Source organism: Myotis yumanensis, unplaced genomic scaffold (assembly GCF_028538775.1).
Source record: "Myotis yumanensis isolate MYYU_CA2020_CCGP unplaced genomic scaffold, mMyoYum1.0.hap1 SCAF_2, whole genome shotgun sequence".
Classification (NCBI taxonomy): Eukaryota; Metazoa; Chordata; class Mammalia; order Chiroptera; family Vespertilionidae; genus Myotis; species Myotis yumanensis.
Genome location: NW_027223753.1, coordinates 158,711,275 through 158,737,260, shown reverse-complemented (window position 1 = coordinate 158,737,260; position 25,986 = coordinate 158,711,275). Strand labels below are relative to the sequence as shown.

The window sequence follows — 25,986 nt, the reverse complement described above, 5'->3', positions numbered from 1 at the left end:
AGTTTGAGGACCCCTGATGTACATAGAAAAGCAAGGTGCCTGCCTTATGTAGAAGGTACTTTTAAAATATTGTTAAATTCAACTAATTGACACGAAGAGACTGATAACACTATTTACTTTGGCATAGAAATATACATTTTTTAAAAATTTTCTTTATATTATTTATTAATTAAATATATTTTATTGATTTCTTACAGAGAGGAAGGGAAAGGGATAGAGAGTTAGAAACATCGATGAGAAAGAAACATCGATCAGCTGCCTCCCACACACTCCCTACTAGGTATGTGCCTGCAACCAAGGTACATGTCCTTGACCGGAATCGAACCTGGGACCCTTGAGTCCGCAGGCCAACGCTCTATCCACTGAGCCAAACAGGTTAGGGCATAGAAATATACATTTTAAAAATACTTTTGTTGAGCCCTAGCTGATTTGACTCAGTGGATAGAACATTGCCCATGGACTGAAGGGTTCCAGGTTCAATTCCAGTGAAAGGCACGTACCTCCATTGCAGGCTCTATCCTGGCCCACGGCCTTTGGGGAGGCAACCAATCGGTGTGTCTTTCTCACATTGATGTTTCTCTCTCTGTGTCTCTTCTCTCCCTTCCACTCTCTAAAAATCAATGGGAAAATATCCCCAGGTGAGGATTAACAAAACAAAACAAAATTTTGTTGATCCAAATGAATTGGTAAAATTACAGACTCTTTGTTGGGGGAATTATGTCGGAGTTTTTAGAGGGGCTCCAGAGAAGCTCCTACCCAGTTCCCCTACCAGCTAGTCAGTTATTTCCAGAAAGTTCTACCCTTCAAAGCTCTGTAACACTTTTTCCCCCCATAAACTAGATCCCGCCTCAACCCTGTTATATTTGCTCTCCTGAACATTAGACCGTGACTCTCTCTCTGGGCATTTATCTTTCTAGGACAATATTTTAAACTGCAATTCAGTGCTATTAGTAGGTAATGAAGTCATTTTAGTAGATAGCAAAGATTTTAATGTAAATGTTTTATTGAAGTAAAACGTACAAAAAAGCACTCAAATCATAAATGGTATGGCCTATTTCCATAAAATGAAGACACCTGTGTAATCAGGACCCCACTCAAGAGTTAGAACATACCAAATCCCGGAAGTCCTCCTGTCCAATTCACTACCACCCCCCACCCCCTAGAGCTACATGTAAGTTGAATCATGTTTTCTCTTTCGTGTAGCTTCATTTATTTTGTGAGATTTATCCATATTGTTGTATATAGTATGATTTTTCGATTCTCATGTATTGCATTGTGGACATATACCATAATTATCCTATTCTACTGTTGAAGAAATTTGGGTTTCTCCATTTTGGAGCTATTATAAACAGTGCAAATAGTATTTTTTATTTAAAAAAAGATTGAAAATGTGTATATATTATGTAATTAAAAGTGTATCTTGTTTTCAGAAACTTTAGTTTCAGTTATTTATGGACTGGTTTCTGGCTCTTAATCCAAGTTATGTTTTCTTTAACAGCTTTATTGAGGTATACTTCACATATCACTTAACAAAGTATGAGAAACATTGCTTTAGGTCGCCATAATTCTGGTGACAAAGAGTTCTTCCTTTAGAAATCAGCTGTAAGAAAGGTATCTTCATCTCTAGCATCATTCATTCATTTATTCATCAAGCAAATAGCTATTATTTGCCTTTTACGAGCCTAGCCATATGCTAGATATTGAGGATACATATAGCCACTTATGGAGCTTACATTGCAGTGAGCTTAGAGCCTCACTGTAACTGGTCCTAGATAACTGGAAGAATTGCTTCTTGGGCCCTAGATTGGGATTGTAGTAGATGGGCTGTCAGCATAGAATGGCTCCACTCCAAGGCATTGCCCTTTTCTTATGTGGATGCTCAGACTTCATATGTATTTGCACAAGCACGGTTATATGTTTGTATATAATGCAAACTTGAAAATATGAGAGAAATGATTACCGCATACTGTAGTCTAGATGCTGTCCTCCATTTTTATAAGCATAGACATGCTGAAATACAATAGCTTATGAGCTAGAGCAGAAGTCACAAACTTTTCCTTGCAAGCCCAGATAGTAAATGCTCTGTCTGTTAAAACTACTCAGCTTTGCAATTGTAGCACAAAAGCAGTCATAGACGATGCATAGACAAGTAGCGTGGTTATGTCTCACTTAACCTAATTCACAAAAGGTAGTAGGCCCTGGATTGTAGTTTGTCAGCCCCTGTGGACCTCTGTAGTTTATTACAGACAGAATAATATAAACATTGTATAGGTGGTTTATATGAGGGTAGCTTATTGTAAATAATTAGACTTCTTCAGTTAAGGGGTTTGTACTCTTCTAGATATGTCAAAGAAAAGAGTGTTGGGATTTTTTCCAATGCTGAGGGATTTTGTTTGTTTCTGTTTTGGGGTGTTTTGTTTTGTTTTTTGGTATGGTTTGTCTCCTATGTTAGGAGAAAGTTACTCCTTGCCTCAGAACCCAGTAATTGTCATTATACCAAGCTATCTCTGTCTTCAAATTAGTTTGTCCTTTCCTTTACTAACTGTCTTTTCTCCTAAGAAAAGCCCATAACTTGTTTAACTTTCTTGCTGAACTCTCAGTTGGGGTACCATCAGGTAGCAGATAGAGCCCAAGAACATACTTGAGTCCTGGTCTGCCATCTACCAGCCACATGACGTTAGGCAAGTCACTGTTCATCTCTTTGTTTGTCATTTATAAATGTCTCTCTCAAATAAGAGAATAAGTTTGAAAGTGCTTTGTAAACTGAACATTGCTCTTCAGAGGTAAGGTTATTATGTTTTTCATTCTAGCTATGCAGATGTTTTTGTTATACCATGTGGATTTGTTGTTCTAGTTTTCCATATGCAAATGTCCTTGCCAGTCATGTTATCTCTAGAAAAGTATTATATTCTTTTCTCTGAACATTAATTCAACTATTTTACTTAAACAGTAACCCAGAATACTGACAACAAGGAATACTCAGGAAGAGATTGAACACACAGCTAGGCACACCAGTCTCCTTTCACGTGGTAGACAGTCCTACAGTGGGTACTTCAGAGAGACATCTCTATGGTTATTAATGTATCTGGATGTTAATTATTACTAAACTTAAAACTTGACACCTACAAGTGAGGACTTAGAATTAGAGTTCCAGGAGACCAAATTCAAATCAATAGGTAGAAGCTCCGGAGAGTAAATTTTTTGCTCAGTATTAAAAATAATTTTCTGTTTTTGACATGGTGGAAAAGGGATTGGGCTGCTTTGTCAGGTAGTGAGTGCCCCTGACACTGGATGTGTTCAAGGAAAGACTGAATAACTACCTGTCGTCACTCATGTAGCAGAGAGGAATCCTTCATTGAGTGACTGAAATTTTTATACCTGTGAGAGTCTGGACTCCCAGTATAGTTTCTTACATGTATATCAGCATATTAAGATCTATTCTATTTCCCCCTTCTACCACATATTGTAATTTTTTATTCTGTGTTCTTGGTCACTTATAACTTTTTACAGCATTGAAAAATCTACCCAGAAATACTATTGTATGAATTTTTTTATGACAGCTGTATCTCCAGCCATCTAGAACTCTAGGGGTTATAGTTATTTGTTAGTAACTTCACTTTGGACCCAAACTACTGCCCTTCTCTTATATACCTGGGGTAGCCTCTATTAGGTTGCTTGTGGCTTCTGCTTCCTGGTTCTTCAGTTAATGTACTGGGCACCATAAATAAAGTTTCTTGCTACTTCCCCCAACTTGTTTTCCTTTCTCGGTCAAAAACTTATGAGTTTTCTCACTTTGAAGGAACACACAGTGTTATTGTTGCTATTATTGAAATAAAGGCCTTGCATTTTTAAAAAAATTAAATCCTTTAGTGAAACAGCCCCGTCCTCTGTTTCAGTTTTCTCAACTACTCGAAGAGAAGAATACCCTTTCAATTCAGCTGTGCAATACCAGTCAGAGTCTTCGCGAGAACCAGCAGCACTACAGTGACCTTTTCAATCACTGCACGGTCTTGGAGAAGCAGGTCCAGGAGCTGCAGGCGGTGAGTAAGGAGAAGTGGAGAGGCTGGGAAAAGTATTATGAAACTGAGTTTCAATGAGAAAGTAAATGGGCAGCATTAATGAGGCTGCTGTGTGCAGGGTGAAGGTTAATTAGGTGTGATGGGAGAAAGTGAGAGAGAAGAAGGGAATTATTAAATGGGAATAAGTGGTAGGAAAAATTGAAGGGATTAAAAGAAAAAAGATGAGTGAGGTTGTGGGAGATAAAACGCGAGTGGAAAACAGTGATTGAGGCTTTTAGAATTCTGAAACTAGGAAAGTTTTTATTTTGTTTCAAGAAATAAGGAGATTTGGACCTGAGGAACAAAATAGGCAGAGCTGCCCGGCTGGAGTGGCTCAGGGGTTTAGTGTTGAGCTATGAACCAGAAGGTCACTGTTCGATTCCTGGTCAGGGCACATGCCCGGGTAACAGGTTTGATCCCCAGTGTGGGGTGTGCAGGAGGCAGCTGATCAATGATTCTCTCTCATCATTGATGTTTCTGTCTCTCTATCCCTTTCCCTTCCTCTCTGAAATCAAAATAGGCAGAGCTGTTGGGGGCAGTGGACAGAAGTTCATTGTTGAAATTGGCGGAGATTGAAAATCATTATGGAGATAAATAGGGCATGGCAGGAGAACAGGTTTGGGAGGGATTGTTGAGCAAGGGAAGATCAGAGTAGCTTCTGGAAAATTCGTGAGCCTCCACTGGAAGAAAACAGATTCAGTGTTAAGCCTTTAAAGGTTTAAGAGAAGAGATTCAAGAATGGGAATCTGGAATAAAATTAATGAGAGTTTTATGTAGGAGATTAATGTATTAGAGCTGAAGATTCTCACTTCTAAATCTGTACTTGAAGAGAATTGCAAACACGTATTCCTCTCCAACATTTCTTATTCTCTTTGATGTTAAGTGAGTTCTCCTTTTGCTCATCTACAGGTTCTTAAGCACTTTCATCACTGAATTGCTAAGCTTATTCTTCTTCTAGGGGCCATCGAGTTTGGATGTTGCTCCAGGAGCTCCCCAGGAAAAGAATGGGGCTCACAGGAAGAGTGATCCTGAGGAACTAAGGCAGCCACAGCTAAGGTAGGGAGGAGCTTGCACCCCTGCAGCATGCATTACATACACAGAAATTGGACAGCCGTCTAGATTGAACTGGAGTCCATTGTATGGATCTGATATATCGTCTTATCTTATTGGCCTCACAGAATTGATGTAAGGATTAAATAGTAATAATTCTAACTAACAAATTAAGTATGAAAAGTTTGTAAAGCAAAAACAGTAGCACCATCACATACACACACACCCCACTAATTCTGTGGTATTCAAATGAAAGCTATTCAGTCAATCCCTAAAATCTCTTAAGATATCTTCTTCATCTTTATTTAATTGCTCTACATCTATGCTTTTAATGTCTTATTTGTGTTTGAACAAGCTTCTGTAAGTTTTTCTGCTTTATAACCATATGAAAACTTGGAATCCCTTGCATCAGCAACTGGGTTCTGCATCTAGTGATGCTGTTTGTTTTCCTTTTGTCCTGAAGTTTTTCGGAAGCCCAAAAGCAGCTGAGCAACACTAAACAGGAGGTGCACGAATTGAGGAAGCTGCTGGAAGAAGAGCGAGACCAAAAAGTGGCTGCTGAGACTGCCCTCTCCATGGCCGAGGAGCAGATCAGAAGGTAAAGGGCTGAGGGAGATACCTGTTTCCACCTCTGGTCCTTTCTGATCACACTCGTGTACATTCCAGCGGCTAGACTTGGGAATAATTAGGGTGTAATCCTCATCTCAAGACGGGTGCTCAGGGACTTTAGGGTCATTGTAGTCATGCGAGAAGACTACTTTTGGAATCTAGGAGGCCTGCACTTTCCAAAGCAGTTGTTCTTAGAGAATAATAATAATATCATCTACCATTTATTGACAGGTTATTTCATGTGGGGTGAAATAAGGTATCTTTTATATCCTAACAATAACTACATGTCATATAGTATATGAGGTAGGTGTAGGATTCTTTGGAGAGCCAGTGAAATGGCAACCCCATTCCCTATCTGAGATCTGAACCAATTGAATTTTTTTTTTTACAAAGATTAAAACATATGGAAGATTAAGAGATCACTTTATAAAGCTGAAATAGAAGAATTAGCAAATGCACTTCCTAACCCTGCACTTCTCCTAGTCCCAGGCAGTGACAGGCCGGGGTAGACTTTCCTTGCAGAAGAGGAGCCCACGCTTGTGGAAGTAGAACATTACAGCACGTCGTGCTTCTTATGGGAAGTTTGTGCCAAGTGATTTGGAAGGACAGCTGTGTGTCCCCAGTTCCTTATTCCCAACTCACCAGTCAAGAGAATCACTATGCATGAGAGAGTAGAGTGGCCGCGATTATTTTGAGTGTCCCTGTCCATGAAAAGAAACATTAAAAGCGGACACTTTATTATAATCAGGGGGTCAGCGGGAGTCACCTACATATATTGCCTCTTCCCTCAGAGAGTGGCATTTGTGATATTAACGGCTTGCAAAGCTTAGGCGGCAGAGGCGGCAGCCCCAGTGAGCAGGTCTTATTTGAGATACCTTTCTTTCCCATCCAGCATATTCACAGCTTCTTAATTTTCATCACTCATTTGGGCCTTGGTGTGCAACCTTGAGGGTGGGCTCTTGAGGGATACCACACAGCCATACTGTCTGCAGGCCATTTTCAGGCCTGTGTACCCATGGCTGTTTCTCTGCCACTTGTTATGGACTTGCTTAGATCTGTGAAACTCAGCCCTTTGGGGGAAATCTCTTCCTCAGGTGTAATTAACTGGTCCCAAGCCAACTTGAAACTGCATTGTTCAGGGTGACTCTCAAGTCTGTGGACAAGCCACATTAACCCAAGCTTAGCCCCTCCACAATTTCCTCTTTGGTCCTGATGTAGAATGGAAATCGAGGTAGCCAATCAAGTACTTCTACCTAGGCCTGGTACTGTCAGATTAATCCTAAAACTTCTCATGCGTCTGTATTCGTGCGGAACTCAGTGGACTTGCAATTTAAAAGCAGCCAGTACTGCCGTAGCCGGTTTGGCTCAGTGGATAGAGCGTCGGCCTGTGGACTGAAGGGTCCCGGGTTTGATTCCAGTCAAGGGCACATGTCTGGGTTGCGGGCTTGATCCCCAGTGGGGGGGCTTGCAGGAGGCAGCCAATCAATGATTCTCTCTCATCATTGATGTTTCTTTCTCTCTCTCCCTCTTTCTTCCTCTCTGAAATCAATAAAAAATATATTTTTAAAAATAATAAAAGCAGCCAGTACTCTTTGGCTCACCAGTACCTACATCTCATCCTTCCTCAGCCTTGCCTTTAGAAGTAGACAGACTGACTGTATAGTACCACAGACCATGCTGTTCCAGATTAAACCTGCCCCCGAAAAGTTTACCACATGGGAGAACAGACACTCGGCCTGGCTCTCAAGAGGAACAAGGCAGGATGGAGCAAGGCTGTGCTTTCCAGTTTTTCTTCCCAGACTCAAAAATGAGATTTTAAAGTATTCCTGGTCTCAGGGAGGAAAGTGTGTGGCCTGCAAAGTGAGGCCAGGAGTAGTAGGCTACTGGATAACCCTTCATGTGGAGGATAATCAAGAGTAAAGTGTTCCATTCTCCCCACACAATTAAAACATGTGTCCCTATGGGTAAATGCTTGATCAGATGTGCTGTTACCTGCAGCCCCTTTGATACAACTCTTGTTTTTGTGAAGAAACCATGGAGTGGGTGTAAAGGCAGCTTTATTACATAGAGAAATTCCAGTATTAAATAAGCAAATCAGAAAAAATAAAAGAGAACAGAAAGCAATAAAGGCTGCCAGTTTAGTTCAATTCTTGGCCACTTTTGCTTATTAGCCTTTAATAAATGAGAAAAAATTAGTGAGTTTCTCTGAGTCAGGTGTGATATAGTGGGGAAAAAAGAGCATGTTATGATGGGGAAAATGAGACATTTTTGGGGGGCTAGCAATCTGAATCTGTGCCAGTAACCTAATGCCCATTCTTGTTAGCCTGTAGTCTAATCACTGCCCCTTTTTTAATTATGTGGTCCTGCAAGACCTGTTTACCTAAGTACTATTCCCATTTTAGAGAGGCCATAAACCATGAGCAATACACAACCCCCAGACGGAGTTATCAGCACTGGCGCCAGGCCAGGCCTTTAGATGTGGCCTCACAGCCCCCACCCCAACACACGGGGCTTTTTGCAAAGCCCGCGAAAGGTCTGGAAGTCTCATCTCATATTTTGGGGACAGAGAAACCAAAGGGTATAAAGGGAAAGCTTCTTTCTTATTGGCTTGCTCAGGATTTGGAAAGAAACAGTCTCCCCTGAGTCCTGTACCGATACCTGTGAAACATCTAAGAATAAATGGGTTTTTCCTGTGCCTCCGGTACTCCTGCGTATTTTTCGATTGCCTGGTAAATTCTGTAACAGTTGTTTAGAGATAGGTGTGTGTTTTGAATTCTGCTCTACCTCTCACTGGCTGTGCCACCATGGGCAAGTAATTTTACCTCTTCAAGCCTTACTTTGAAGGAAGTAACACCAGCCTCAAAACCTGAAGATTAAACCTGGGATATAAAGCACCCAGTCCAGCATCTGATAGGCAGTAGGCAGTCAGTTCCTGGTAGTTTTTAATCACCTTTACTGTCTGCCTGGACATCCTTGCATGGGGACAGGGGTGTGAGAGCAGCCTTTGCTGCCAGTTCCTTGTGCTACATCACGTGGCAAGATGACTGAGACGACTTCTGATCACCTCACTTGCTATGAACCAATGCCATGCTGCTTCTTTCCCAACACAGGCTGGAGCACAGTGAATGGGACTCTGCCCGGACTCCTATCATCGGCTCCTGTGGCTCGCAGGAGCAGGCAGTGTTAATAGACCTCCCAGGCAACAGCTGTCGAAGGGTAAGAGGGGAACAAGGATAAAGAGAGAGTACTGTCCCATACTGCAGGGCTGCTGTGCTGAGGCAGGGGATCAAGGAGAAGGAACGTGCAGTTCCGGACACTGAACAGCTGATGGGGCTAAGACTGGAACGATAGGGAAGGTTGGAGGAATCTGGTGGAATTTGCCTATTTGTTGACCTTCAGGAGACTTTCTCTCAGAATATCTCTTTTTTGCAGGGGTTGGGGAAGGAAAAGGGACATATCTCTACAGGGTAAAACTCTCTGACTTTCCAATTTTTCTTTCAGTCACGGAGTGGTGCTGGATGGAAGCGGGTCCTACGTTCGCTCTTTCATTCCCGGACCCGAGTGCCTATGCTGGCTGCCATCTACTTTTTGATGGTTCATGTCCTGCTCATTTTATGTTTCACGGGCCATTTATAAACTTAGTTCTCACCTTTTGGAACACTACTCTTGGAATTTGGAATTCCCTCACCTCTAACATCAAAACCATCAATTCCAGTGGAATAGTCATCTTCCCACTTACAGGTCTTCTCTCCAAGTCTCCACAGAAAGTGCCTGCAAAAACAGAAGTGGATGGAGCACAGGTCAGAGCTGCAAGGACCATCGAGTCTGCCTTTTTCTACTGCCCACGGCCAGAATCTTTGTGCGTAGTCTGAGGAGGCCCCACATTGGTTGCTGGGCTTAACATTTTTTCAGATTCTGTCAGGCCTTGATCTCTTGTGAAAGATGCGGAGGAATGTTTTCCAGCCAGGAGGGTGGCTCCAATAAACCTAATAATCTGAAGTCCAGTATCATTCATTTCTCCTGCTTCAGGGGGAAGGTGGATCCACTATAACAAAGTTCTGGGGAACATTATCCCAGGGATATCTGACTAGGTCAGGTCTCCTGGTGGGAGCTGACGCGTTTTAGCTATTGGATCACAGGGAATGACATCTTCCCTGGCTGTTCAGATAGCATTGGAGTAAGACTTGTGGTCCTGAACTGTAAGGATAGGATCCCACTGCTGATGCCCTCTATCACATGTGTACCAAGGTACTGAGTGGCCCGTGCCTTTCCTTTCACTGAAAGGCAGGAAGAACTGATTACAGACAGCGGGATTCAGATGCTTCTCATTTTGTGTTACCCGGATATGCCTCGAATGTGGGCCCTATGGCAGTACACTAGGAGCCAGTCCTAGGTGAGGCACAGGCTCTCAACCAGGGGGATCTGGCTGCTCTGGGGACCACTCCTACTTTGCTGTTGGTAACAGTTATTCCACTTTTTCAACTTCATATTCATCTGCCCTTTGTGGTAACAGAGCTAAGGAAAATGGAGGGAGAATATGGAGAAGACCGAATATTTAAATCTAGGCCTGAGAGTGACAGCAGGATCAAATTTCATTTGTGCCTCCTCCCCAACCCCTCAACACCTACCTGTTGATTATTTTCTCATTGTACACATGATGTCTTCCTGACTTGCTCTCACCACCCAAAGAATAGAAAAAACTGGTGAACTGACTGATCTGTTCTAATCATCTATTCTGTAGTGACCATATCTTGGTCACCCCAACCAGGAACTTTCCTGAATAAATGTAAAATAATAAAATTATTTTCAGAATGAAAAACTGGTGGTGGTGTGTGTACATGTGTTTGCATGTTAAGGGGAAGAAATGTAGGAGGGGGTAGCCAGGAATGGATACAGGGGTAAAAAGCTCTACATATTTCAGGTCTCCTGACTAGCATCAGTAATGGCTACATGTGTCCTTCCAGCTTAACCACTAGACTGCAGCCAGGGTAATGAAGTAGAGTGAGGAAATTTCATCCAAATACTGAACCAAACAAGCTGGGCCTTAAGGCATGAGATTCATGCAGGTTTGTACCTGGGCGTGGGAAAACTCTTACCTAGTGCATATAGAAAACATGGGGCCCCTCTGGGCGGGAGTCGGGGAAGGAAAATCTAAAGCATAGTGGGATAGGCATTACTATGTTTTAAGCTGCTGCTTGAGAAAAGCTAACACTTTCTTAAGGTACAAACATTGAATCAAGTCAACCTGTCTTCAATGCCCATGCTGTTTCTATGTGCAACAACTCACTGCCTCTCACTGGGAGTGGACTTGGGACATTTGCTAAGTAGAGAGGAGAATTCTTGGTGTCATCTCTAGTTAAATTTTATAGTTTCTCCAAAAAAGTACCTGGATGGTGTATCACAGCATCTAGTTGGATCATTCCTATTTTCAACACTGAACTATTATTCAGAATATCTACAACTTTACTCTTTCTTAAAATAATTTCAGTGCTGCCACAATAAATAGGTCATGAAGTAAGAGAGTTCAATAAATAAAACTCTCCCTAGGCATAGAATCCTTAGATTTGGAAGTGACTGAAGTCCTAACTTATTCCTAGTACAGAAATCCCCTCCTCGGTATCTTAGTTTCATCCAGTCTCTGCTTGAAGCTAGTGGAGACCTCATGACTAAGCAAATCAGGTCACAACTCCACCTCAATCAAGATTAAGAGGCTTGTCTGGCCAGTGTGCTCAGTTGGGTAAGCATCGTCCCATGAACCAGGAGGTTATGGTTCCATTCCCGTTCAGGGCACGTTCCCAGGATACCCAAGTTGTGGCCTTGATCCCCAAAGGGGGGCGTGTGGATGCTGCCAATCAGTGTTTCTCTTTCATTGATGTTTCTATCTTTCCCTCTCTCTAAAATCAATAATAAAAAAAATACATATATTTAAAAGAAAAGATTAAGAGAGGCTAGGTCAGATACAATGACAAATACCCCCTAATTTTCAGTAGCTAAATCAACAAAGGATTATTCTCTAGTCAAAAACTCCAAGTCCCTCACACAATAGATTAAGTGTTGTCATTATCAGGTGGGGACCCTCTCACTCCCCTACTGAGAATGGACCCACTCTGGAGAATTTGCAGGTGCTGGGCACTGGGCAAAAGGATGGCAAAGCTTACCCTGGTCTTAAAGTCTCCACCAGAAAGTGATGTATTTCATTATATTTCACTGGCCAAAACAAGTCACCTGAGCAAGAAGGAGGGGAGGGCCCAGCCAGCGTGGCTCAGAGGTTGAGCGTTGAGCTATGAACCAGGAGGTCACGGTTCGATTCCTGGCCAGGGCATATGCCAGTGTGGGATGTGCAGGAAGCAATCAATAAATGACCCTCTTTCTCCTCATTGATGTTTCCATCTCTCTGTCCCTCCCCCTTCCTCTCTGAAATTAATAAAAATATATTTTTTTAAAGGGAGGGGCAGCAGTCTTGATGAACAGTAATACAGAATGCCACAGATCTCCCATCATCTGGTACCACCTACTTCTTTCCGACTGACTTCTTCCTACTGTGTGGAACCAAATCTCCCTACCGGTTAGCTCAGACTCCTCACTGTACCCTAAACAATCTGAATTTTTCTCTTTCCATGTATTAACTTTCCCCTGTGACTTATTTCCTATCATAATTCAGTTTATCAGTATTTATTTGAACACCTACTACATGCAAACCCAGTTTTGTGGGTAATGTGCTGTGGGTAATGTAAAGTTGAGTTTCTGTTTAAACCTTACCTTGCAAGATCCTTTTTCCCATTAAGCCTTTCTTGACTACTTCAGCCAATACCAAATGGTTTACATTCCTTTACCATAACACATGCAACTGCCCACCTATTTAAGACACAAATGCTGTTCTACAGTGTTCTGTTATGTGTTTTCTGGTTGAATGTTTTGCTTCCCTAACCAGAAAACAATGTAAATGATATAAACTCAAGAATAAAAGCATTTTTTTTTAACTTCCCCATGACCTCCAAAACCTTGCAAAAGACTAGGCATAGAAACATTTAGTCCTTTTTTGTTTAAGTGCCTAAGCAGAAGTAAGTGACTCAAACTTCAGGAAGTAGCTGCGAGGACACGGTGGCAGGAAATGACAGAAAACCTGAACACGGAACTGAAGCAGCAGCTCATTTTCTTGCTCAGAAGTGGCAACAGCCAGAGAGGGAGCCAAGTGTGGCCGTGAGGAGCTGGGAGCCCCGAGCAGCACTAACACTGTTGAAGGTGGGTACTCTGAGCAGTGGGAAAGTAAGGGAGCACAGGGCAAGGGCTGAGGTAAGAGAAACCTACCTGGCTCTTGGTCCTTCTGAGAGAGAGAAAGTCACTGCTAATATGCTTTTCACCTTTTATGGCCAGAAGGCCTGGGTGGGAGTGGTTGTGGATAATGAGCATCTGGGGAAAGAAACAGAAGTGGGGTCCTGGAAACCAGGGAACATGATGCAAAACCATCATCCCAAGACCCCTGGTTTCTGTGGACACCAGTGCTGAGAACCAGGTGCTGATGGAGGCAAATGGCATGATGGTGCGACTAGGGCTAGTTTCTGTGACTGCATGATCACAGAATCTCAGAATGCCAGAGATGGAGGGGACTTTATAGATTAGCTAGGTTAACCTCTTTATTTTTTCTGAGACATTCAATGATTTACTAAATTGTTGAAGTTAATATTTGTAAATTGCCTACCCTGGTACCTGGTGAATGAGTACATACTCTGTCTATGTTGATTCCCTTGCCCATGTTCCCACAGGGGCTTAGTGACAGAGCTGGGTGAATTTCTGACTCCCTGTCCATCTACTTTACTGATGCTAAAAGGCAGCCTATGATGAGGCCCTAGGAACCTGAAGTTCTGAGCACCATGTCTCACCAAGTTACTCTCCGGTTTCCCACCTCTAGATAGCACATCTTGGCTTCCCTATTTCTGGCCAGTAGCTCAAAGATATTCAATTGTCTCTGTAGCAGAAACTTTATTTTAAAAATACATGAGGAAGGGAGATTTAGGGGAGAGACAGGCTGAGGCCGCAGAGGAAGAGCAGGAAAGAACAGGACCATTGGTTTTCATTGCTTGCTTATTGCTCACAAATATTGCTGAAATGTCTCCTTTCCAGTTTTTTGTGTGAAGTTCTTTTGTTGCAGAGCAGCCCGGGAGCCAGGACCTAGGTCTTGTGTCCCTGCCCCACCCCCATCCATAACTGTTGCCCCACAGGGGGAGGTGGATCTGGTCTCAGCAATGACTCATCCCACAGTGTGCTGACTTAGTCAATACTTCTCCAGTGTTTTCTTTGCATCTCTAGCCAATCTGCCACAAACTTTCCTTGGGCTGGTTGCTGAGGCATTTTTCAAAGGCCAGGGGTTTTCAAGGGGAAAGGAAAACCAGAGAGTCTGAGAGCCTGGGAAAAGGCACTGCAGAGTCCTAGGAGTGTTGTAAGAGGGACTCCTTTAAGAAACAGTGAAGAGCATGGGGAGAGACACCAGTGGGATGAGGAGTCTGAGCCGGGAAGGATGGCCAGGGGAGTCACCAGCCCGCAAGTGGTGTCAGGGTTAAGAAGTCTCAGCAACCATCAGAGCAGGTGAGCATTGTCTGTTTCCTCTTTCCACCAAGATCCAGAGCAACTGTGCAGCTCCTCTTCATGCACAATTGGCAGTGCCAGTGGAAACACAGGGGATTCCCAGCAGAATAACAATTTGGCACCCCTTCAAACTGGTGTTCTCTAAATAGTTCTTTACCGTTTATGTAGTTAATGAAAATCCAATAGTGTCTAGTGTTCAAACGAGGAACTCATTACATGCAATTTTGAGTCAATTATCTTCTTTTGAAATGTAATTAATTGTTTTTAAAAATGGAAGAATAAGTGACTTATTCCCAACAAATAATACTTCCCGTGCATTAACCAGTGTAGGAATTTCAACCCTACTGACCTCATGCCGCTGTTCAGTGGCTGGTCTGAGTAGAGATGGAACAGCACTTGCACTGGGGGTTGGAAAATTGCTTAATAGAGTTAAACAGGTTGTAGAGTGGAGCGCGTAGATGTTCACTTATCAAGAGATGGACCAGTATATGTTTTGATAGCTATAAAAGGAGTATATGTAGAAACCTGGGTGAAATGGTGCAATAATGCTAGTGATGCTCTAGCACCCCTCAATTGATTACCACTTCAAGCCACTGCCTGGCTGGTCTCTTGGCAAATGAATAATCCCAGCAGTTTTGACACCCAGGTTATTTAGTGTTATCTATACCCATGACTTCTCTCCAGACTCAGGTGTGCCCAGGCCATGTTAGTTTATCTCAAATAATAATAATAAAAACAAACAAAAAACAGAAGTACTTTTCTAAAACTAATCCCTGTTGCCTCAGCTTCTATTATCTTCTAACAAAAAATGACAAGAAACATTGAGCTGCTATATCATTGACTTCAGCATTCTTGTTTTCCCATCTCTTGATTTTCCCCCTAATTATTGCCATCTTCTGTCGCCCTCAGATGTGGAAGTCTGTAGTAGGGCATGATGTATCTGTTTCCGTGGAGACTCAAGGTGATGACTGGGACACCGACCCTGACTTTGTGGTGAGTTTGGAAACAGCTTTGCTTGGATAATGAAAAACAGAGGGGAAACATTTGGGCCATTCTGTAACGTTTCAGTGGGCTTAGAAAGACAGTCTGGGGCTGAGATAGACCCCACGGTGGAACTGACTAGTAGGGGAGTTGGCTGTAATGAGTGGAGCTTGCATAATATCTGAGGTTGAGAATGGAAAAAGACAGGTGAGAAGGAGAGAGGAGTTTGACTTTGTGATTGATGGGTTATGACAGGCTATGCTAAGGGAGCAGGTTAACCTGGGTCTCCTTTGGCCTATGAGCCAGGATTTGGGCTGGACATTTGTAATTTGGGGGGATTGGGAAGTAATAGGAGACCTGAAGAAGAAAGTGTGAGGGATGCAGTAGGAAAGGGGTTTCAGAGCTCACCAGTTAATTTAACATGGGGGCTAGGGTGTGTGCACAGAGAAGCATCTGACTGAAGGAGGCAGCAGATGCAGGGGACGTAGAGGTCTCACGGGTGTCAGCTGCATGGCCTCTCTCAGTGTGGCACATCTCTTGCCATCACTTATCACTTAGTGCTGTCTTTTGCAGAATGACATCTCTGAGAAGGAGCAACGATGGGGAGCCAAGACCATCGAGGGCTCTGGACGCACAGAACACATCAAGTAGGTGCCGAATGGACTAGGGAGTGGAAACGGGATGTGGGAAGAGCCCAAGGAAAACTCATAGTCTCAGGGAGAAAGAAAAGAGAGAAGGTAGTTTGTGTCCACGAGTCCTTGTGTTTTTTTCTTGAATCTGTCCTGTGTGTTCCTATGTGTGTGTCATATGTATTTTTATTTCATGTCTCTCCTCTTAGTCTCCCCCCAACCCTGTTATTTCTCTTTTATTTCTAACTACTAGCTGATTCCCCAAGTGGATCTACCAGTATTATAATGAGTTCAGAGAGGAAGTGGCTCAATTGTGGAGGTTTTATCAGACTTTATCATCTACCTATCTATCTATTCACATAAATATAATTGTGTATAGGGTGATTTCAGATGGGCCAAGGAGGAGTCAGTAAGATATCAAGGTAAAAAATCCTCAGAATAAATATTGTAAACATAGGACATCAGGTTGCACATCTAATCTGAATGATTTTTTTAATTAAAAGTTTGTATTTGGTTACTTGATAGAAGTTGGAAACTATGAAAGGTGATATGAAAAAATGTGGCCCTTGGAAAACCTATTGAGTAAAACTATTTTAGTGATGGTGTTTAGGAGCCCTAAAGATTATGACCCAAGATTTTACAAAAAAACAAACAAACACACACACAATATTCTGATACCATAAGAGAGAAGTTACTTACAGACAGAACTAAGGGTTTCTGTGAGATATATTATATATTTGGATGGAGAGATTCCCTCTTCTCTTCCCTGGATTATTCAGGGTTATCTAACCAGAGCTGTCTGCTTTGGAGAATATCAGAATGTCAAATATTAGTAGCAGGGTAGGTACAATCTATACTAATAAAAGGGTAGTATGCTAATTTGACCGGACGTATTCCGGACGACCATCGGACGTCCTTCCAGACAAAGCCGCAGTGGCTGCCCGAGGCTCAGGTAAGCCACAGATGGCAGCTGCTGCTGCCCAGGGCTGGCCTGAGGCTCAGGGAAGCTGGCCATAGCAGCTGCCTAGCCGCCCAGGGCCGGCCCAAGGCTTAGGCAAGCCGCCGATGGTGGCTACCCAGTGGCCTAAGGCTTAGTTAGGGGGCAATCATGCTGGCAGGGGAGTAGTTAGGGGGTGATCAGGTCAGCAGGGGAGCTGTTAGGGACATCAGGCTGGCAAGCAGAAGTGGTTGGGGGCAATCAGGCAGGCAGGTAGGCAAGTGGTTAGGACCCAGCAGTCCCGGATTGCGAGAGAGATGTCTGACTGCCGGTTTAGGCCCGATCCTGCAGGGATCCAGCATTCAGACATCCCCTGAGAGGTCCTGGATTGGAGAGGGTGCAGGCTGGACTGAGAGACATCCCTCTGTGCACAATTTCGTGCACTGGGGCTCTAGAGAACAATATAACAGGAGCAAAAATAAGAAGTAAAAATTGACAATTACACACAAAGTGGCAAAAACTAATACAGCTCTAAGCTCCATTTTAACTCCCTCCCCCAACTGTAACAACAGTGTTTTTACTTCTTTTCCCCCTAAATTTAAAAAATGTCAGGGGATAGCCACACTACAAAATCTTGGCACATTTTTATATACTTTGATAATATTGAGTTATATGCATTGCTGTTTAATCAGACATAAATGGTTTATCTTAAGTAATTGTAATGAATATTATTCTTAAACAAATCAAGCAATTCTGGCAGCAGTCGAAGAGATGTAAAAAAATGGATGAGAGTCATGCAGGAAGCTTCTTTATGCCCTCTGTAGGCTCAACAGGCCCCCTGTCCCCTCCCCCCAAGAGTACCCCTTTTCTTTTCTGGGTAAAGGCCATTCAGCCCTGGTGTCTGAGAACTGTTAAGATTAGGATACAAACTCCCCTTGTACCTTTTCCTCCCAGTGCCTGTCTCATGTGTAGTAGGAGCAGAACATTTTAAGGAAGACTCCTAATCCCTGCCCTGATCTTATAAAAGAGCTTGAGTTTGGATTCCCAGCTCTGCCATTACCAGCAATGTGAATTTACACATATAACCTCTCTGAATCTCAGCTTATTTGTTTATCAGATGGGGATAATAATAGCTACCCTGCAGAATTCAATGGGTTAACATATATCTAAGTCTAGAGCAGTACTTAGCACCTCTTAGCAGCTCAATAATTTTATTTCTCTTTTCTGTTAGTATATAATGGTTTAATCAGACTTTATTTCTAAAAACCTAACACAAACATGTAAACAGATGACAGTCTTCCTTCCTCCTAAGTGGCGTTTATGTAGACTATTGTGTTGCACAATCCAGCACATACATTATGCTGACTGGAGACCCTTGCAATATTAAAATTTGGTAACCCTACATGTTCCCTTATTAGCTTTACTGGATCTGCATAAGATAGAATAAATAGTGGAGACATTTATATAAAACCTACTCCCCTCCAATTTACCCAGGCTACCAAGGTGTAAAAGCCCAGTCTCTACTAGTGACTGGCCAAGTTACCTTGGACAAGTCACTTCTCAGATTCTCGGTTTTCCCATTGGGATAAATAAGTCCTCTAGAGGATCTCCCAGTAGTAAGTCCTCTAAGATTCTCTATAGCTAGTGTGGGCTAAGCCAATCTTTAAGATCAGATGGGAATCAATAAGGTTCGTGGGAAAGAGGGGGAAGTTGGAGAGAACAGTAGCTACAGAACTGAGATGACTCAAAGCAGGAAAAGGAAGTGATTGTGGTTCAGACTAATCTTACTACCTCCCCCCACACCATGATCTTTCTTTTTTAGGTCTGTCTAAAATAAATTTAGCTTGGGGAGTGTTTGGTAATTTGGTGAATAGCTCAAGTCACCATCCATCCCTCATCTACGTTCTGGTCCAGGCAGCTCCAAGCAGCCTAATATTTCCTAGGAGTTTTCAAGGGCTGTTGCCCCTTTTCTCGATCTTCTTCTTGCCACTCTTGACCACTCATACTTGTGTGTCTCTTTACAGTCAATACACTCATTCCCTCTCCTGGTAAACACTGATCTGCTTCTTATCACTACAGATCAGTTTTGCCCATCTTAGACTTTCATGTAATGGAATAATATAGAACTTACTCTTTTGTGTCTCTTATCTTCCACTCAGCATAATGTTTTTGAGATCTATCCATGGTCTTGTGTGTATTGGTCTGTTGTCCTTTATTATTGCCAAGTAGTATTCAATTGTATGAATATATCACAATGGTTTTACCTGTTACCCTGTTGGTAGACATTTAGGTTGTTGACAGTTTAGGGCTATGACAAATAAAGCTGTCATGAACATTTGGGTTCAGATCTTTTTGTTGACATATATTTTTATTTCTCTTGAGCAATACCTACCAGAAAAATTGCTGATTCATATATTAAGTGTGTGTTTAATTTTTAAAGAAACTAACAAATTATTTCTGATAGGAATTTACAATGTTTCATTCCTACCAATAATGCATGGTTTTTAAGAGCTCCACATCCTTATCTACACTCATGTGCCTATGTGATAATTTTAATTTGCATTTTTCTGATTATTAATTTTATTGAGCTTCTTTTCATGTGCCATTCATGTATCTTCATATCTTCCTTTTGGTGTCTGTTCAAATCTTTTTTCTCACTTTCAAAGATGGTTGTTTTTATTCTTATTGAATTTTAAGAGTTATTTATATATTCTGGATACAAGTATTTTGTGAGATATGTGTTGTGCAAATATTTAGCCCAGAGTGTAACTCTCTTTTTCATTTTATTAATGGCATCTTTTGAAGGTCAGAAGTTATTCTGATGAAGTCTAAATCATAAATTTTTTAGAGTTAATCCTATATGTGCCTAAGACATTTTTGCCTATCTCAAAGTTGTGAAAATTTTCTTCTAAAATATTCATAATTTTAGCTTTTACATTTAAGTCTATGATCAAATTAGTTTTTGTATACAGAGTGAGGCAAAGATTAAAGTTTATTTTTTTCATATCGATAGTTCACTATTTCAACACCATTAAAAGACTATTCTTTCCTCATTGATTTACCTGGCATCTTTGGCCATATACATGGGGGTCTATTTCTAGATTTTATATATATATATATGCCTTCCCTGACCCATACGATACTGATTATTGTATTGACAAGTCATGAAATCAAATAGTCCTCCAATTTTTCTCTCCTTTATAATAATAAAACTTTTAATATTCCAGGATTTTACATTTCCACATACATTTTAGAGTAAGCTTGTGAATTCCTACAAATATGCCTATTGGTATTTTGATTGGGATTGCATTGAACCTGTAGATCATTTTGGAAAGAACTGACATATTGAGTTCTCCAATTCATGAATGTGGGATATCTCTCCATTTATTTAAGTCTTTAATTTTTTTCAGAAATGTTTTTATGTGTTCAGGTCTTGTATATGTTTTGTTAAATTTATGCTAAAATGTTTTATGTTATTTCATGTGATGGTAAGTTGCATTTATTTTTAACTTTTAATTTCCAATGTCTGTGGCTACTATGTAAGTAAAATTGATTTTGATAGTGATCTTGTATCCTGTGACCTTGCCAAATGGACTTAATAGTTCTAGTAGCACTTTTTTTTTTTTTTTTGGTAGATTCTTTAGGATTTTCTACATCTGTGATTATATTGTTTGTGAATATAATTTTATAGTCTGAGTTACTCATCTTTGTGCTTTTACTTTTGTAATAAAAGCAAGATCTCCTTTTCTTAGCTCATTTTTGAGGCCCTCAATTTCACTGGTTCCCAAAAATTGCATTGCTTTATCAATTCTAAGGTATTTTAACTTAAAATAGGCATCTGAGAGTTAATGTGTCAAAAGTTTTATAAGTATGCCACTGAGCACATTGAATTGTAATTTTTTGTTTTCTTCTCTATTACTTCCACCTGACCACAATCTCCATACACTAATCATCTTGGTGTTGTCCTCAGGGCCTAATAGTGTCTCACACTCAAAATTTTAATTACTATTTAACTAATATTTATTAAATGAAGGAATGATAAAACTAAGACCTACTTAAAGTGGCTTTGGCTATATTCTAAAGAATTTGATAATCTGGTCTTCTTTGACTCCATCATTTTCACTCAAATTATATTGTCTATTGGCATGATCCTCTGAGTGTCCTTGCTGTCATCCATTAGGTGATATACATGAATCTCATTTTCTAATTATTTTAAAAAACTTTTTTCAGCTATCATATCTTTATGGCCCATGTAGCAATCATTGCACTCATTAAAACTTTGCAGACTTATCCCATTTAAAAGTAATGTTTAGCTCCATTTTCTTTGTTCTTCATCTGAGTACTCTGGTTGGGAAGTATCAGTCATTTATGTGTTCTTGGAACCAATATCTTCTTTGACACAGACAGTTCTAAAGTGTTGGTGTTGTTGAGCTAGCAACAAGGATCTCTGCCTTCGCTGCTGCCAGAGGGTTTAGAGCAGGCACGGGAACAGAGGGTTCTTCCAGCACTTAGTTTAATTTCATCTGGTTCAAAGCCAGCTTTCTAAAATTAACTGTGACTAAAGCTGAGCAGGCTTTGTAAAAAGACCTTTGATGGGCTTATACTACAAAGCCACCAGATGGATCTAGTCTTCCATGAAAGAGGAGAATTTCTGCTGTGAAATGGCCATCCTACCGGTAACCAATGTAATCTGGTTTTCCTGAGTGAGTGAAGTTCCAGTGACATCACTATCTCAATTCCCTAAATGTTCATTTCTTGCTGTAGGAAGTCAATTATTTTATTTAGGGTTCTCTTGCCTAAAAGTTTCTAAGAATCCCCAGGGGCCTTTATATGTGTCCAAGTATCAGTCCTGATTGTCACGTATCGGTCCTAGTGCTGAGCTACCACCTCGTATCCTCAGACCAAACAGATATGCAGAGGTGCTCTCCACCCCTATGGTAAAGGTGGAAGTGAAGTAAGGAGAATGCCTCCTTTTGGTGTTACATCCTCTTAGTGATAGAGGTGTCCCAAATCAACGTTATTTGAGCCTCCGTGTTGCAACAATTAGTGATAACAGTGAACTTTACTAGTTTTTATTAGTTTTTTGTGCTCTTAGCAATTATCAGAGTTAGGAATGATGGTGAAGGGCATTCGTTTTTTACAAGAAAATACAAAAAATGCTTAATATGTAGATAAATTTCCCAATGCTACATTTTTCATAACCATCATTTTAAATGACTTCCTAGTATGCTATTGAAAGATAATAATGCAATTTACTTACTATTCTTCAGTTATTGCCATATAATTTGTTTCTGGGTTCTTGCTTTACTATATACAATGTTTCAGTGAATATCACTAGACATTAAGCATTTCCATATTTAAAATTATTTCCTTAAGGTAGACTCCCAAGACTAGATTGTATGGGTAAAAGCCTACATGAATATTTTTGTGCTTCTTGAGATAGAGTACCTAATTGCTAGAAAGTGAATTAATTCAGAGAGGAAAATAATTCCCCAGTTACTAGAATATAGGTATCGATTCCTGGTCAAGGGCATGCACCTGTGTTGCAGGTTTGATCCCTGGTCCCAGTCGGGGCATATGTGGAAGGCAACCAATCGATGTGTCTCTCTCACATCAATGTTTCTTTCTCTCTCTCCTCCTTCCCCCCTCCCTTTCACTCTCTCTTAAACTCAATGGAAAAAATATCCTTGGGTAAGGTTTAACAACAACAAAAGTTGGACTAAATATCAGCATGTTATTTAGTGAGCAAAATAACAGACTAGAGAAAAAACTATTGGCTTATGGAAAGTTTAAATCAGGCTATGGTATGCAAACCACACTAATCTTTTACTCCCAGACCCAACTCTGGTATACTTTGGGGCCAGGTTATTGCTAAAACTAAATAGGTCACACCTGAGGATTTCAATTTTTCAGGGAGGAGGGTTTGTTGGCTTTTCTGTGTTATACAAGTCTCTGTCATGTGGTTACTTCCAGCATCCACCAGCTGAGGAATAAAGTGTCAGAGGAGCATGATAGTCTCAAGAAGAAGGAGTTGGAATCAGGGCCCAAAGCATCCCATGGCTACGGAGGTCGGTTTGGTGTAGAAAGAGACCGAATGGACAAGGTGAGCTGAAAGGGAGATATTTGCTTCATTTTTTTAAAAAAGATTCATTCATTATGTTGTTTCACTTGTTATTTGTATCATTTTTCCCTATATCAACACATAAATTATAGACAGCAAAAAATAGAAGCCAAAAAATTGAGAAGGGCTGACCATAGTAGGCCCAGCTACACTGTAACTCCTAGACCGAGGGGACAGGGAACATAAGTAGAGAAGGGAAAAATGTGTTTTAAAATAAATAACTACTTTTAAATGTTTGTGTTTTATATCTATACTAGAGGCCCAGCACATGAAATTGTGCACGGGTAGGATCCCCAGGCCTAGCCTGCGAACAAGGCCATCTTCTGCCTGCTTGCCATTCCCCAGTTCCACCCTGCTGCCATGGCCTGGTTTGCCATGGTTCCCTGATCGCAGCATGGTTCTGGTTCCCCAGAGCCTTCGGGCTGGGAGGAGGGACCAAGAGGTTGGCTGTTCCACCCGCTCACCAGTCCCGCCCCGCCACCACTCACCTCGGTTCCCCGTGGTTCCCCGTTTGCCTGTGAGCCAGTGAGGGGAGGGACCGAGAGGTGGTCAATGCACCTCATGGTGACTGGTTGAGTGGTTGTTCTGGTCATTACGCTTATGGTCGCTGGCCTTTTATTATATAGGGTTGCAACTTCTCTTATTATTTTCTTTATTATATATTTAGTGTGGTGTACTATATATTATATATTATATGATATGCACATAAGTGTGAAAAATATCGATGTGAATTTATCCATGAGAAGCCCTCCAATATGAATAGTTTTTATTTTATTGATTAGATGCTGTAAATTTGTGATAAAAGGATGCTTGTATATTGAATCATATTTTCCATTGATTTGCCTAACCTCAAAGATAGAGATGTATTTCTATAAGAAAAATGGTTTACTTTTGAGAAGAAAAAAATCCAATGAAAGCTTTTAGTTCACCTTTAAGAGGTGTTTTGTTTTGTCATTGTGTAAAGTGCAGCATAGGCATTGTATTCTCCCATAAAATTTCTAACAAAAAAGCAGTCATGTATTCTTAAATTCAATGAGCAAAATTGACCTACACAGACCCCATAATGAAAGCTTAATATGCTAAATGTTCGGTTGTCCAGTTGGCTGTTCAACCAATCAAAGTGTAATATGCTAATGATATGCTAAAGCCGCTCAACTGCTCGCTATGACGTGTACTGACTACCACCGGGCAGACACTCTGACTGGTAGGTTAGCTTGCTGCTGGGGTCCGGCCGATCAGGACTGAGTGAGATTGGCCGGACATGCCCTGGAGCCCTCCCTCGGTCCCTCCCGGGCTGGCCAACTTTCCATGTTCCTCCCTGGCCCCATGCAGGAGCTGCCCCCTGGTGGTCAGTTCGCTCCCATGGGGGCAGCGCTGCTTAGCCAGAAGCCGGGCTCATAGCTGGCGAGTGCAGCAAGTGCAGCGGTGGTGGCAGGAGCCTCTCCTGCCTTGGCTGCAGGTGAGCAGTAAGGAGCGAGGGGTCCCAGACTTTGAGAGCCCCAGACTGTGAGAGGGATGTCTGATTGCCAGCTTAGGCCGGACTGTGAGAGGGTTCAGGCTGGAGCGACACTCCCCTCCCCCCCACCCCCCATGCACGATTTTCATGCACCGTGCCTCTAGTCCATATATAAATATTAGAAGATACATAACTCTTAGGACCAAATAGAAAATAAAACATTAGATGGAGTAAAAAGTGGAGGGGAATAGAAAATATTTAAGTGACACGCCATCTTGGATTAGTCCCAGTATTGTCTATCAACCTCCTTTGGGAAAGAGCCAGTCACTGCTAAATATTAGGGCTCAGGTGACATTTCTGAATTTGATGCTCATACAGGAAAAAAGATTCAAAACAAAAGCACCTGGCTGTTTATGTGAATATTCAATCCTGACTAAGGCATCCAGTCAGTCTCCTTTGGTCTCTCCCCAGTAACCGCCCTCATTTCTGTTTTGATTTACAAAGCCTTTGTTTTAGCTCTCTTTTTGTTTCTGGTTTAAACACAGCTCTGTTTTCCTAGTCTCTATCCTTCTGGTTCCCAGCCTGTTCTATGGGAGTTTCCTGAATGATGGGATTTTTTTTTTTGTAAATATATTTTTATTGATTTGGAGAGGAAGGAAGAGGGAGAGAGAGATAGAAACATCCATGATGAGAGAGAATCATGGATCGGCTGCCTCCTGCAAGTCCCCCACTGGGGATCGAGCCCACAACCCGGGCATGTACCATTGACCAGAATCAAACCTGGGACCTTTCAGTTCCCAGGCTGACACTCTATCCACTGAGCAAAACCGGCTAGGGCTGAATGATGGGATCTTGATGGTGTTAGAGAAGAATCAGGATGTGCAAGGCTCCAGAAGTCACCTTGCTCTCCCATCCTTGTCATCCTTGGCACCACTGGCAGAGGCTAAAAGTCTGACCCAGAATGGAATTTCCTGCATTCTTACATCCCAGCCCGTCTCTGTGTCATTTTATTTCTTTAGGGTCATTTTTATCTTGTCACTCATTCCGTCCTTGATTTTTCTCAGAGTGCTGTGGGCCATGAGTATGTTGCTGAGGTGGAGAAGCACTCTTCCCAGACTGATGCTGCCAGAGGTTTTGGGGGCAAATACGGAGTTGAGAAGGACAGGGCAGACAAGGTAAGTAACTGTTCTCTCCACACACCACCCAACTCAGATCCTGTGGGACTTACCAACACTCCCCCTTGAATGTGGGTCTATGGGTCTTCTGTGAGAAACAGGGCAGTGGACTCGAGAAGGGTCCAGCACGAGGACAGCTCCTGTGACCTCCCTCAGCAAGTTCCTTGGGCCCCTGTTGGGGCCACATACTGAGCTGAAAGGTAGTAATTTAAATGAGACAAAGACTCTCAAACTTTGTTTGAATAAGGAATCCCTCAAACCATTGATTCTTGTTATACCTTGTCTATATGAAGAGAGAAGAGAGAAGAGGGAAGTTCCAAAGCTCCTCTTTTGGTCAAACATAAACACCTTATAAATATAGGGTGTCCCCCCAAAATGTATCCACAC

General features: G+C 41.7%; 2 protein-coding genes across 5 annotated transcripts in view; both read left to right on the top strand.

Moving 5' to 3' along the window:
• GOLGB1 (golgin B1) overlaps positions 1–10,536 on the top strand; it is an 84,503-nt gene extending 73,967 nt beyond the window's left edge. For 3 of the 4 annotated variants that reach the window (XM_070406291.1, XM_070406289.1, XM_070406290.1), the window contains 5 exons: positions 3,897–4,040; positions 5,017–5,114; positions 5,572–5,706; positions 8,828–8,933; positions 9,219–10,536. In XM_070406291.1, the coding sequence (XP_070262392.1) occupies positions 3,897–4,040; positions 5,017–5,114; positions 5,572–5,706; positions 8,828–8,933; positions 9,219–9,353 (618 nt within the window). In that variant the 3' untranslated portion in view covers positions 9,354–10,536. The remainder of the gene's footprint in view (positions 1–3,896; positions 4,041–5,016; positions 5,115–5,571; positions 5,707–8,827; positions 8,934–9,218) is intronic. The other variant, XM_070406292.1, reaches the window with a different exon arrangement.
• Positions 10,537–12,877: 2,341 nt separating this feature from the next.
• The window catches only part of HCLS1 (hematopoietic cell-specific Lyn substrate 1), a 32,620-nt gene continuing 19,511 nt past the window's right edge, over positions 12,878–25,986 (top strand). The window contains exons 1-5 of the mRNA XM_070406288.1: positions 12,878–12,959; positions 15,210–15,293; positions 15,855–15,928; positions 22,821–22,950; positions 25,489–25,599. Coding sequence (XP_070262389.1) covers positions 15,210–15,293; positions 15,855–15,928; positions 22,821–22,950; positions 25,489–25,599 — 399 coding nt within the window. The 5' untranslated portion in view covers positions 12,878–12,959. The remainder of the gene's footprint in view (positions 12,960–15,209; positions 15,294–15,854; positions 15,929–22,820; positions 22,951–25,488; positions 25,600–25,986) is intronic.